General features: G+C 47.5%; 2 protein-coding genes across 3 annotated transcripts in view; one reads left to right on the forward strand and one right to left on the reverse strand.

The window, feature by feature from the left end:
* Window positions 1-3,350: 3,350 nt before the first annotated feature.
* Znhit3 (zinc finger HIT-type containing 3) lies at window positions 3,351-10,792 on the forward strand. Its single transcript, XM_021176609.3, has 5 exons — window positions 3,351-3,488; window positions 3,614-3,645; window positions 5,085-5,159; window positions 6,077-6,154; window positions 10,168-10,792. The coding sequence occupies exons 1-5, from the start codon at window positions 3,403-3,405 to the stop codon at window positions 10,347-10,349; spliced, it is 453 nt and encodes a 150-aa protein (XP_021032268.1). The 5' UTR covers window positions 3,351-3,402; the 3' UTR covers window positions 10,350-10,792.
* Window positions 10,793-10,848: 56 nt separating this feature from the next.
* Myo19 (myosin XIX) overlaps window positions 10,849-12,880 on the reverse strand; it is a 30,037-nt gene continuing 28,005 nt past the window's right edge. For both annotated transcript variants that reach the window (XM_021176605.3, XM_085829708.1), the window contains 2 exons: window positions 12,299-12,598; window positions 10,849-11,416 (listed from right to left, as the gene is read on the reverse strand). In XM_021176605.3, coding sequence (XP_021032264.1) covers window positions 11,288-11,416; window positions 12,299-12,598 — 429 coding nt within the window. In that variant the 3' untranslated portion in view covers window positions 10,849-11,287. The remainder of the gene's footprint in view (window positions 11,417-12,298; window positions 12,599-12,880) is intronic.

Consider the following 12,880-nt stretch of genomic DNA (forward strand, 5'->3'; position numbering starts at 1 on the left):
ACTGTCTGCATATACACCTGCAGGCCAGAAGAGGGCGCCAGGTCTCTTTATAGATGGTCACGAGCCACCATGTGGTTGCCAGTGCTCTTAACCGCCGAGCCATCCCACAGGTCTCCAAGCCTTATTAACCCCAGGCCTCTAGTAAGAGCATAGGTGCTACATGTGAGGAGGAGGGTACCCTGAGATAGAGTCTTCAGTATCCCGGGCAAACTTTCCATGCAGCCTTGAATTCCCCATCCTCCCCCCACCACCTCCCATTCTGGGATTACAGGCATGCATCACCATGTTAGACTTCTGCATTGCCGAGGCTTGAACCCAGAATTCCTGCATGTTTAGCCAACGAAGCTACACTCCTTTCCTCCGTCCCTCCCACCCCAAGAACAGATAAATATTCTGATTCAGTGGTTCTCAACCTTTCTAAGTCTGGGACCCTTTAACACCATTCTTCATGTTGTGCTGACCCCCAACCATAAAATTATTTCAGTTGCTACTTCATAACTGTAATTTTGTTATGAATTGTAAGGTCAATCTCTGTTTTCTGATGGTCTTAGGAAACTCCTGTGAAAGGGTCACGACCCCACAGGTTGAGAAACCCTGCTCTAAGCTAGTAACCCCAAAGTTCCCAGAGCACAGCTAGATTCTCATTAGGCTAACATAGGTGGTCCGCTTTCAGATGGACTGCCACTATCCTGGAGTTTACATGAGTTCGTAGCTAAGAGGCACTGAGAACTGGCCCTGGAGAGCCTTTAGCGTTTAGAGCCCGAGATTGGCGACTGTCCTTCTTTCCCCCAGGAGACACTCTTTTCATCGCCTCACGGTTTAGTTACTGCTCTTGCTTTTTTTCTAAACTGCCAGCTTAATCTACAGCATAAAGTGGGGTGTGTGTTGCTGGACTCTAAGGGTCGTCCCTACACCGAGCCAAAGGCGGCCTGCAGCGCCCTCTGGCGGTGTCTGTTGCTGGCGTGCAACACTGCGAGAGTCTCCGGAGGCTCACAGGCGCCTGACTGCCAGTGGCTAGGTATCTGAGTTCTGAAACCTTTCTTTGCTGTCTCGCTTCTTTCCAAGGGTTTTCACTGCTCTTCAGGCTCTTGCGGAGGAGTACGCGGCATCTAAGGTGGGTTTAATTGGAATTCATAGAAAGCCAGGGTGTTCCCATTGGAACCTCAAGTGTGGACAACTGAATAACGAGTCTGGATCACAGCGTCCTCGGTATTCCCCCACCTGGTCCCCCTCACACTTCCTTTCCTGTCCTGGACATTGAAGAAAGTCTGACAATGATCCCTGAAGCTAGGGACCTCCAGAATAGAGGGAGCAGCATCTCCACCACGGGAAGTGTGTGTAGGAGAGATTCCCGGTTTCAGCCATTACATACAAACACACAATACAAATCCGGAGTGGTCTGTGACAGTTTATACCCTTGCCACACAGGACACAGATTCAAATGTGATCATGCATGAGTTGTTGGCCTTCTCTGGTTGTCCTACTTTAATTTGGACCTTCTGGAAACCAAAGGTGACATTTCTGTTGAAGACTAGGAACGGAAAGGGTTATTGGGTCAGTGTGGATTTGTATTGGATTCTAAGCAAGCTCTTGACCGGCTGACGGGAGCAAAGAGAGAGCCAAAGGGGCCGTCTGCTTTAGCGGAAGGACAGCGTTTAGGGCCTGGAGAGCCTTCCAGCGGTCCCATGATACTAAAGAAGGACTCTTACTCATTTCCCATCCTTTCTACCGAGTAGCAGAGATCCAGGAGACTAGAGTCCTTCCGAGTATCATGGAAATAACCCTTTTGCCAGCTACAGGTTAAAAAAAATGTATGATTTCCATTTGTCTTTCAATAGCTCAAGAATTTAGGTCTGGACATCCACTTTAATTGATAAAAGGGCTTAGGTAGCAACCAAGCCCTCTAAGACACTCAAAGAGTGGGAGTCAGGGCTCCAGGCACTGCCTAGTTTGCAGCAGCTCCATGTCAGCAGGCACAGATGCTCATGCGCACACTTATTAATAGGGACCCTGAGCAGGGCTGGTGGAAACAGAGGCAGGCCAGCTCTGTGAGTTCAAGGCCAGCCTGGTCTACAGCGTGAGTTCCAGGACAGCCAGGGTTACACAAAGAAACCCTGTCTCAAAAACAAAAACAAACAATCAAACAAAGGACCCTAGAGCCTGAATGGGCCACACAGATGAGGAAGCATTTCGGGGAGGAACATGATTTAAGGTCCTGGAAGCTGAAGTTTGGGTTGGACCAAATTCAGAGCTTCAGAGAGGAGCAAGTTTCTTAAAGAAAACAGGATTCCAAGTAGGGCGTGGTGACACACCCTGCAACAGGGTCTCAGACCTAACATAACTGACTCCAGGACTCTGTCTATAACTAAAGTCTATAATAGCCTTCAAGGCTAGTCATAGCCCATCTATTCTGACTCATTAGCCTGGATTCCTTTAGCCTAGCCACTGATCTGCTCTGCAGTCAGTCAACTCCACCATGGCTTGTAGTGGCATGAAGCACAAGAAAACCTACAGGCTCATTTTCTTTTTCTTTTTTTAAAGGTTTATTTATTTATTATATGTAAGTACACTGTAGCTGTCTTCAGACACTCCAGAAGAGGGAGTCAGATCTTGTTACGGATGGTTGTGAGCCACCATGTGGTTGCTGGGATTTGAACTCCTGACCTTCAGAAGAGCAGTCGGGTGCTCTTACCCACTGAGCCATCTCACCAGCCCCTAGGCTCATTTTCAGAGATGTGCAAATGCACGGCTTGACACTAAAATTCCAGTCTCTTCCTTCGTCCTTTCCCCATTCTGTTTTCACTTCAAGCCTTGTGCTCCTAGGGAAGAGACCGTCTTCCAACCACCCCCAGTGTCTGGACATTGTAGAACTCACAGTCGGAGTTCAACAAGCATTTGTCAGCAGCTCAGCCTCAAATGTCTTTTGGGCTGGGAGAAATGGCTTAGCAGTAAGGAGCGCTAGATGCTGTTACAGAGTTTGTGTCTTAACATTCACAGTAGGAAGCTCAAACCCGCCTATCTCTGACTCCATCGGATCTGACATCATTTTCTGGCCTCTCTTGGGGCAGGGACATCATTTACCCCGGCACAGGCGCACACATATACAAATAAATTTTTTTAATGTCTTTGACTAGGCATGGTGGTGCACACTTGTGATGTCGGTGTCAGGGATGCAGAGGCAGAAAAATCCTGAGTTCCGTGGCCTGATCTAATCAGAGGAAAAAAAAAAAAATCCTCGACGCAGCAGCTCTAAATGCACATCGACTGTATCGACACTCTACAGGTGAGGCCTAGAATAGAGAACAGGATCAATCCATTGCTTCTGACTGCCAATGAGTGAGGAGCGCTGTGATTGGCCGTTGTTTAGGTAAAAGAGTGAGCGCGGGGGTCTTCTGGGAAGTCATGGCGTCGCTGAATTGTAGGACTGCGGTCTGTGTGGTCTGTTTGGAGAAGCCGAAATACCGTTGCCCGACTTGCCGCGTGCCCTAGTGAGCCAGAGCGGGTAGTGGGTTCGGAGGGAGGCCGGGCTGCGGGCGGCGGCTGCGGGCAAGGGGTACGTGCTGCGGCCGCTCGTGCTGATCGTGCTGACCTGAGCCTGTCTGTCTCATTACAGCTGTTCGGTCACCTGTTTTCAGAAGCACAAAGGTAAGACCCCGGGCTAGCGTCGCAGCCCTTGCTCCTTCTTTGTACCGTACAGGCCCCATGCCCCCAGGATCCCGAAGCGGGAGGATTCCCGCCAGTTCAAAGCCAGCCTGACTACAGACTGAGACCCTGTCTCAAATAATCCAAAGCAAGTCAGCTGCTTTCTTGGGAAAAGTCTTAGCTATTTATTCGTCTTGACATTCTAGTGCAGCCCCTCACTATCGCAGAAATTGCCTTGGCTGAGGTCAATTAGCCAGCAATGGTTGTCTTTAAAATATGGTTGTTTATTGTTTACAATAGAAATTTTCTTTTTCTGTGTGGTATTTTGAGACAGGTTCTCCTCCTCCTCCTCTTTTTTTTTTTTTTGTTTTTTGTTTTTCGAGGCAGGGTTTCTCTATGTAGCTCAGGCTGTCCTGGGACTCACTCTGTAGACCAGGCTGGCCTCGAACTCAGAAATCCGCCTGCCTCTGCCTCCCTAGTGCTGGGACGTGCGCCACCACGCCTGACTTCACTATATATTCTATACTCCTCCCAGACTTACAATCCCCATGCCTTAGTTTCCTAATGCTGGGATTAAAGGCACAAGCCACCATGGCCCAGCTGAGACTGGCTCTTTTTTCATGTAGTTCAGGCTGGCCTATCTATCAAGATCATGTTTTGTCATCCCCAAATGCTAGGATTATAGGAGCCACCAGAACTGGCTAAAATAAGTTTCTGACCTATTGAGAATGGAGCTGGAGCGATGGCTCGGCTGTTAAGAGCTTCTTGTTGCTTTCCCAAGGTTCTGAGTTCGGTTTTCAGCACCTGCCTACTGAAGGCAACTTGTAGGTCCATTCCCAGGGGCTCTGATTCCCCTTCAGGGGCTCTGACTCCCTCTTCTGGCCTCCGTAAACACTGCATACATGTAGCACATTTTCCCTCTGTCTCTCTGCTGTTTTCTCCCACCCCAGGCTCAGATCTATCCCTGCCGAAATGCTTGCTTTCTGCTTGTGAAAGCTCGCTCCGTTAAGTCTCTGGGCTTCCTCAGGTAGACTTAGAGCAGACTTTTCTTACCTTATCCATGTCTTCCATGACTACTAAACCCCTCTGATCTGGGAGGGAGTTATGACCTTCACATCTGTATTCCTAGCGGCTCATGGGTGCACACATGCGGTAACTGTTGATGAATTGTGTTATGTTTATAGAAGTAGCTGCCATTAATTCTGGGGGAAGTCCTGTGAAGCTAGGGTGGGGCACACAACCACCTTGGCCAGGTCAGAGCTTAGTCGGCTTCCTTGCCCCTTCTGCCGGACTCACGGTTCTCTCTGACTGATCACTTGGTTTGACCTGTCTCTCTCTACCCAGTACACATTCAGTACACTGGGCGTGATGGAGACTTGCAGCCTTGTTGGCTGGCATGGAGGGTTGTGTTTGGCTATGCCTGAAATTTGTGTCTCTCTCAGAGCAGTGCAGCTCTGAAGCCCGACCTGTTGAGAAGAGAAGAGCAGGGCCTCCTGTGAGGTCTGAGGAGAGCAAAGGTGAGGTGATTGGGGCTTTTGTTGTTGTGTTTGTTTTTCAAGAAGGGGCTTCTCTGTATAGTCCTGGAAATCATTCTGTAGGCCAGACTGGCCTTCCTTGCCTCTGCCTCCAGAGTGCCGAGATTAAAGGCGTGCACCACCACTACCTAGCATGGTGGTTGAGTTTAAACAACACCCTTCAATTGATTTCAGAGATACTAAATGGGAAGGAAAAGAGGGGGTAAATGGACAGGATACAGGAGGATGCCTTTTTGGGGAAGCAGCAGCCTCAGCAGGGTGGAGTACAGACTAGTCACAGGAGTACAAACTAGCATCCTGAAGCATGGCTCTGGGGAGGCTGGGGTTAGGCCCATGTGGGAGGCTTCCTTTGAATTGGGTCACCTCCTTGCTGCTGAAATCGTCTTAGATTTCCAGCAGTAATGTGCTGTCCTCCACTCACACATTTCATGCATCCATGCGGCTCCTCACACATCCGTCCTTAATGCTTCCTGGGTGCTGTCGATCTGCACACAACCCCTTCTGTGCCTCAAAGAGGTTCTTAAGAGTCACAGAAAGAGCTGGGCTGCGTGTCCTTTGAGAAACGTCTAGTATGGGCTTGGGCGTATCTGTCTTTGGTGAAAGTGGGGGGTGCTATGCTTGTCAGGGCTTTATAGGGCCTCGTTCACAGCCATAGCCCTGGGTAACGAGGAGGCTAGGAAGGGTGCTGTCTGCAGACCACAGCATGTCATGCTCTTGTGAAGCGCAGTCACCATTCTGCCACCTACTCTTGGTTTAATTGTGAAGCCAGAGAAGCAAGCTGTCATTTTATTTGAACACGACTGTTAGTGTGCCCTCGCTGTGGCACCCCAGTACACACATGGTCGACATGGCTGCCCTGGCTTCCTGAGGCCTGACCAGCTGTGCTCTACACTCCTCAGATGACGACTCCGTAGCTGATTTCCTCAACAGTGATGAGGAAGAAGACAGAGTGTCTCTGCAGAATTTAAAGAATCTAGGTAAGTCTGCGCTGGACTTGTTAACTGTTAGCCATTTTGTTTGTGCTCTAAGGCCGTGGGGCATGGGAGAGTGGAGCACGGACTAAGTCGTGCAGCAGTCTACCCTTTTTTATCTTCAAAGATTTTCTTTTGGGGCTGGAAAGATGGCTCAGTGGTTAAAGAGCACTGGCTGCTCTTCCAGAGAACCTGGGTTCAATTCCCAGCACCCACATGGCAGCTCACAACTGTCTGTAACTCCAGCTCCAGGGCAAAACACCAATGTACATAAAATAAAAATAAATAAATCATTTTAATAAAAAAAGGAGAAGAAAATAAAAGATTTACTTTTAAGTTCTGTGCACCTGAGTACAGGGGCTGCTAGAGGCCAGAAGAGGGCATTGGGTTCCTGGAGCTGTAGTTACAGGTGGGTGTGAGCCACTCAGCATGGATGTGGGACCTGAACACAGGTCCTCCACAAGAGCAGTGAGAGCATGTGACCAACCACTGAGGCATCTCTCCATCAGTGCATCCCACATTGGTGGGCACACATAGAAGGCAGAGAAGAACTCTTGTCTCAGGTATTGAACTCTGGTCATCAAAGCTTGGCCGTAAGTACCTTTCCCTGCTGAGCCATTTTGCCAGCTCTCCTTTTTTTCCTTTTAAAAAGGGATTTTTTTTTTTTTCTTTTTGAGGAGCTTGCAAGATCACTTAATTGACAGCGCTTACAGTGCAAACTTTATGACCTGCCTTTAATCTCTAGCATCTCTGTTTATTTAAAAACAAGAAAAAGCCAGGTGTGGTGGCTCACGCCGTTAATCCCAGCACTCGGGAGGCAGAGGCAGGCGGATCTCTGAGTTCAAGGCCAGCCTGGTCTACAAAGTGAGTTCCAGGACAGCCAGGACTACACAGAGAAACCCTGTCTCGAAAAAACCAAACAAAAAACCAAACCAAAAAAACCCCCAAAAAACAAAAACCCAAGAAAAAGAGCTAGGTGCTGTAATCCTAGCATTAGGGAGGTAGCTACAGGAGGATCCCAGTACCTTGTTGGCAGTCAGTCTGTCTGAATTGGTAAGAGACTGTCGCACCCCCCCTCCAAAAAAAAGGTGGGGGGAACGAGCGGAGTGTGATGGCATGAAACTTTCTCCCAGCACTCACAGTCAGGGCTACATATGTCTCCCAAAAAAAAAAAAAAAAAAAAAAAAGCAGTTGCAATTGAGGAGGAAACCCAGTGTGGACCTCTGGCTTCCATGTGTTACACAAATGGGATTGATTGATTGATTGATTGATTGATTGATGACAGCCTCATCATGTAGTTCTGGCTGGCTGGGAATGTGCTGTGTAGACCAAGCTGGCTTCACACTCAAGAGGGATCTGCCTCCTCTGCCTCTCGAGTGCTGGGGTTGGGGGCTTTTTAAAAGTTACTATGCAGTGTAGCACGCAGTCTTGTCTAGCCACAGGATTCTGTCTGTCAGCATACTGGTTTCAAGTCTCCCAACTTGTACGTGGCAGATGTTAGGTTGGAATCCTACTGATTTTGCAGGTTGGCATAATTCTGCTCTTAAAAATACAGTTCATTTTCTTTGCTTACCTTTCTCCTTCAGCCTCAGATGAGGCATTTTTCTAGCTTCCCCTAGTACCTTAGATTTACTGATATTTTAGTACTATAGTCACATTTGAGAATAATTTTCTGGCCTTACAGTAGTCTGTGGGACAGAGACCTGTATTACCTGTCTTCAAGGTTCAGTTTACAGTCCAGTCATAAAGAAGACTGGGTAATCACCAGAGGGGGTATGGTGTTCCCCCACATTTTAATTATGTGCATGGGTGTTTGTGTAAGTGTAGGTATGTGTGCATGAGTGCTGGTGCGTCGGCTCTCCTGGAGCTGGAGAACAGGTGGCTGTGGGCCAGCGTGAGATCTTGACTGTGGAGCGCTCGCTAGCCCAGTCATGCACATTTTTGTAGCACTTGTAGCACTGCTGCTTTGGTTTTTTTTTTTTTTTTTTTTTTCGAGACAGGGTTTCTCTGTGTAGTCCTGGCTGTCCTGGAACTCACTTTGTAGACCAGGCTGGCCTGGAACTCAGAAATCCGCCTGCCTCTGCCTCTGGGAGTGCTGGGAACAAAGGCGTGCGCCACCACGCCCAGCTGCTTTGGTTCTTTTAAGAATGCTGGGGGGTTGCCCTGGCCTTTTGGGGTTCAGAAGTGAGTTGGGACACGGTGTTGGACAGAAAGCCAAAAGACTGATGGTCTCTGGCTTTGTAACTAACTGTACTGGATGCTAGTTGCTGATGGCTTCTGGAGACTACACTCTCTTGTTTATTCTATGGCTGAAAATTGCTGGCAACTGTTCTCTTTATCTCCCTGTACTTTATAAATCTCTGTGCTTTATTGAACCCTGGAGACTTAACTCTTTCTTACTGTTTTTTGCTAAAAACTTAACTGTGCTAAGAACTTAGCTCTTTATTACTGTCTGGACTTAAGTGCTAAATTCTGGTGAATTAACACATGCTGTTTTGCATCTGATAATTAAGTAAAAGGATTTATTGCTAGAGCTCCTTTCTCTGGTGAGGAGCCCCTCTCTGGCCAGGGGAGAGGCTCAGATTTCATCTCTGACCCAGAGAGAAAAGAGGAAAGGAGTCACTCACACAACCACACACACTGGGACAAGTGGAAAATGGCTGCACCACCTCCTTCCTTTATTGCTTTCAGCCTTTGTATAGCTTAAAAAGTTCTCTGTGTAAGAAAGAATTATCTCATAGATAAAATGCTAAAAGGGGAGTAACAAGATTATCAATATTAATAGTTCAGTGTTTCGTACTATAAAGTTGTAAGTCCAGAGCAAGTTTTCCCATGGGCTTGCCTAGGTGCGCACACCCGTGGCTTCACCGTGGACCTGAATGTTTTCCTGGAGAACGAGTCTGTCCCAAGGCTCCATCTCTTTTCAGTGTAATTGTGAAGGCTTGTTGCATTTCTTATTATTCAGCATTTACTTACTGTTATGAGGAGTGGGCACATTTTATTCTTGATTCTGACTTTAAATGTAAATCTTTCTAGAAAAACAACTAAAACTTTCTTCCTAAAATTATTTGAATCAAATAAAAAATTCTATAAAATCATTAATTCATCTAAATAGCATAGTTCATGAAAGGTCATCTTTCCGTTGATCTGCAGGAAGTGTACTCAATAGGGTGTGCTATTGCCCAGGAATTCCTAGGCTATGTAATAGTGGCAGGAAAGGCATATCAGCTACAAGAAGCAATCCTGGGGTGAAGTCTCTTGGGGTCTTGATTCTCTCAGCTCACCCATCAAAGTCCATGCAAAGAAGGTGGGCCACCTCTAGGAAGGTCACCTGCTAGCTCACCTTTCCTAGCTGGCTCCTCCTCTGTTACTGTTGCTAATCTCACTGTGTGTGTATGCACAGGCCAGAGTGTAAAACCCTGTGTGACCCACCCACCAGTCTCTCTGCCTTGTTCTGTGCTAGAGTTTTAGGTATATATAGGACCACACTTAGCTTTAAGTGGGTGCTGAGATATGCTTTGCACAGCAATCACTGTATCTTCTCTGCAGCTCATATTTCCTTTGTTTACCTGTATATTGAAGTTTAATTTGTGAATACAGTAATCTTTCTGATGTCCAAGGCAGCTTGATTCCAGGACCTGTTTCTCAAATGGCATAATACATATAACTGTTTCTGCCTCCCGAGTGCTGAGATTAAAGGTGTGCATTAGGTTCTGATGGTTGGTTGTACAGTCTCCCCCCCCCAGACAGGGATTCTCTGTGTAGCCCTGGCTGTCCTGGAACTCACTTTGTAGACCAGGCTGGCCTCAAACTCAGAAATCCGCCTGCCTCTGCCTCCCGAGTGCTGGGATTAAAGGTGTGCGACACCACGCCCCGCTGGTTGTACAGTCTTCGCATATGGGAGTGACAGCATAATGGTGGAGATCTAAGTCCTTCCTAGTTGACTACACTGGAAACACCTAGCTTTCAGCTACTGCCACAGTTCCCCCTTGAACTTAAAGCTGGTATTGATCTTTAAGGTGAATCGGAAACTTTAAGAAGCTTACTGCTGAACCCACACCTGAGGCAGCTGATGATGAGCCTCGATCAGGGTGACAACAAAGCAAAGCTGATGCGAGCCTGCATGCAGGAGCCCCTGTTCGTGGAGTTTGCAGACTGCTGTTTAGGAATCGTGGAACCATCCCAGAAGAGGGATTCCTAAGACTGGATGTGTTCTCTGCTCAAGTTGCCTGCTGCTGCTCCAAGAGGTGGCTGTTTTCAAGGCCGCCATATGTAGCACACACACGTGGGTCTTCCTCTACCACATGGCTTGCTGCAGCGACTTCATGAAGAGGAAACTTGTAGCCCTGGAGTGATGGCTCAGCAGTTAGGAGCATTGACTGCTTTTCCAGAGGACCCCAGTTTTCAGCACCTATTTGACTACTTACAACTGTAATTAGTTGCAGAGGATCTGACAGTCTTTACTGTATGCATGTGGTGCATAGCCATATGTACAGGGAAAACTCCTACATACATAAAATACTTAGAAACAAAAAGTTGGCTATTTATATTTAGATGGTTCTAAATTTTATTTCTTGTACAGTTCAGAGTTACATCATAAATACCAAGTATATCCATTTGAATTAAAAACATAGTGTAACTAAATTTAAGGCGTGGTTCTCTTGATGCTGCATTGTTCTTGGTAACATTAAATAAATCAGTTTATTAAATATTATTGTTCCCTTAGTGAACTATATGCAAGTTCTCCCCCAGCCAAAATTCTAGAGGCAATTTTAGGGAGACTTGGCCCTTTTAAAGTGCTTGTGGATGGCCCAGTATCCATCTTGCTGTAGTGACAACATTCTGGATGGAGCCTGAGCACAAAGATAGTAAGCTGGGATGTTGTGGCCCTAATCCTGGCTTGGTACCCAGCACCCCCAGATCCTGCCAGTGCTGAAGCCACAGCCCTGGAAGGCTGGCACTCTGGCCATGAAGCCCTGGCTCAGGCTGGAATTCGCTTACACGTGCAGTTGGAGTCGCCGTGGGAATAGCTTGGCACTTGCGTGTGGGATCTAATGTCTTTGGCAAGACAGCTGGCAGGAAAAGGCCTTGTGGAAACAAAGGCACTAAAGATCACTCAGGCAGGTGGGGGAAGAAGAGTCACACTTGGACTGGCCTGTGGCTTTCTAGCAGAATCTGATTAAAGCCAGTAACACTGGAGACTGAAGGGTCAGGGCAGATGTCAGCATACTGAAGTGGAGACTTCCTGCAGTGAAACTTTATCGAGCCCTAGGGAGAAAGAGATGCATCCTATGAGTGGCAGGGCATAGATAAATAAAGGAATAGAATCTCACATCCATTCCATGAGACTGGAAATACTAGGAAGGAGTCTATTATTCTAAGGGTATTGGCTGTTGTCCTGCAACTAGTTAGAGCTGGAAGATCAGAACACTTCTGTTTACCCCTTGTCGATTTCAGGGAGAGTCTATACATATTATATAGCATCTTGTTGATTGCGTTTCTTTCCTCTGGTCCCTTGTACAGGCTAAGTATTAACCCAGGCTCACAGGAGAAAATGGAAGTTCTGAGACAACGTGCCATCAATCACAGGTTATCCAGGGAGGGGGCTAAGCTGAGGCCAGGCTTGAGGCTCTGCTTTCAAGTGGAACGAGCTCCACGGTACACAGGACGGCCGTGCCTTTGCTAGTTTTCATTGAGAGAGTGACAACCAGGAACCAAGAGAGACAGTCTGAGAAACTGCCAAATGCAGTGTCATTTGAGGTAACAGCCACACTCATTTCTTCGAAGTGGGACTCACTATGTCCTTCCTGGGTTAATCATGCACTCTAATTCTTACACCTACCCTGTAGGATGCTGCTTGTGTCCATCTGGTAGAGAACACAGGGCTCAGCTACATGTCTAACTGAGGAGCTCATATTGTGGGGTAGAGCCAAACCTTCAAAGGCAAACTGTTTGGAAGTGGTTTTAAAACTGAAGGGCTCTGAAGAGTCCCAGTCATTAGTTGAAAAAACGGCAGTAATCCACCCCTGGAGTTTTTGGCTTACCCAGCAGGGTTAGGGAGTCTTGTGCTGCTCCAAGCCTTTTTCCCTGCCTTTCTCAGTAAACAGTTCGGAGCTGTGACTGCCATGATATCACAGAACGAGAACATACCTGGGGCAGTGCTCTGATAGATGTAATACCAGCCTGATCCTGTTGTGGTGTCTGGACTTTGTTGCTGGGTCTGTCTGAGGGAAGCCGAAGGCAGGCACGGGCTACCAGTTTCCTCTGAAAGCCACGTACACCATCAGCTGAGTTGGCTAGCACCAGTCCCAGGGGCCAGAGGTGGATTATTGCTCCCAGGAACCTAGTGTGTGCTGGGGACATCGAGGAACGCAGGGTACTGGGAGCCTGAGGCATGGGTTTCTCCTCCATACCATCCAGTTCTTTGGAGGCAAGACAGGCCATTCTGATCTAAAGAGAAACAGTCCTTTATAGCTTTAGGTTGTCCAGCCCTCTTCCTAAGAGAATTTAGTTTTGCAGCCATTTATTTGACATAGAGGCATGCTACAGTGGACATGTAGAAATTAGAGGACAACGTGTGTGTCCTGGGGATTAAACTTGGGTGGGTAGGATTTAGCTCTCTTTAAAAAAAAAAAAAAAGCTGGGTATGGAGCACCCAGGAGACAGCAACAGGCAGATCAGAGTTTGAGCCCAGCCTGTTCTACATTCCAGGACAGCCAGATCTATACAGAG

This window comes from Mus caroli, unplaced genomic scaffold, assembly GCF_978045245.1.
Source record: "Mus caroli unplaced genomic scaffold, Mus_caroli_1 scaffold_13, whole genome shotgun sequence".
Classification (NCBI taxonomy): Eukaryota; Metazoa; Chordata; class Mammalia; order Rodentia; family Muridae; genus Mus; species Mus caroli.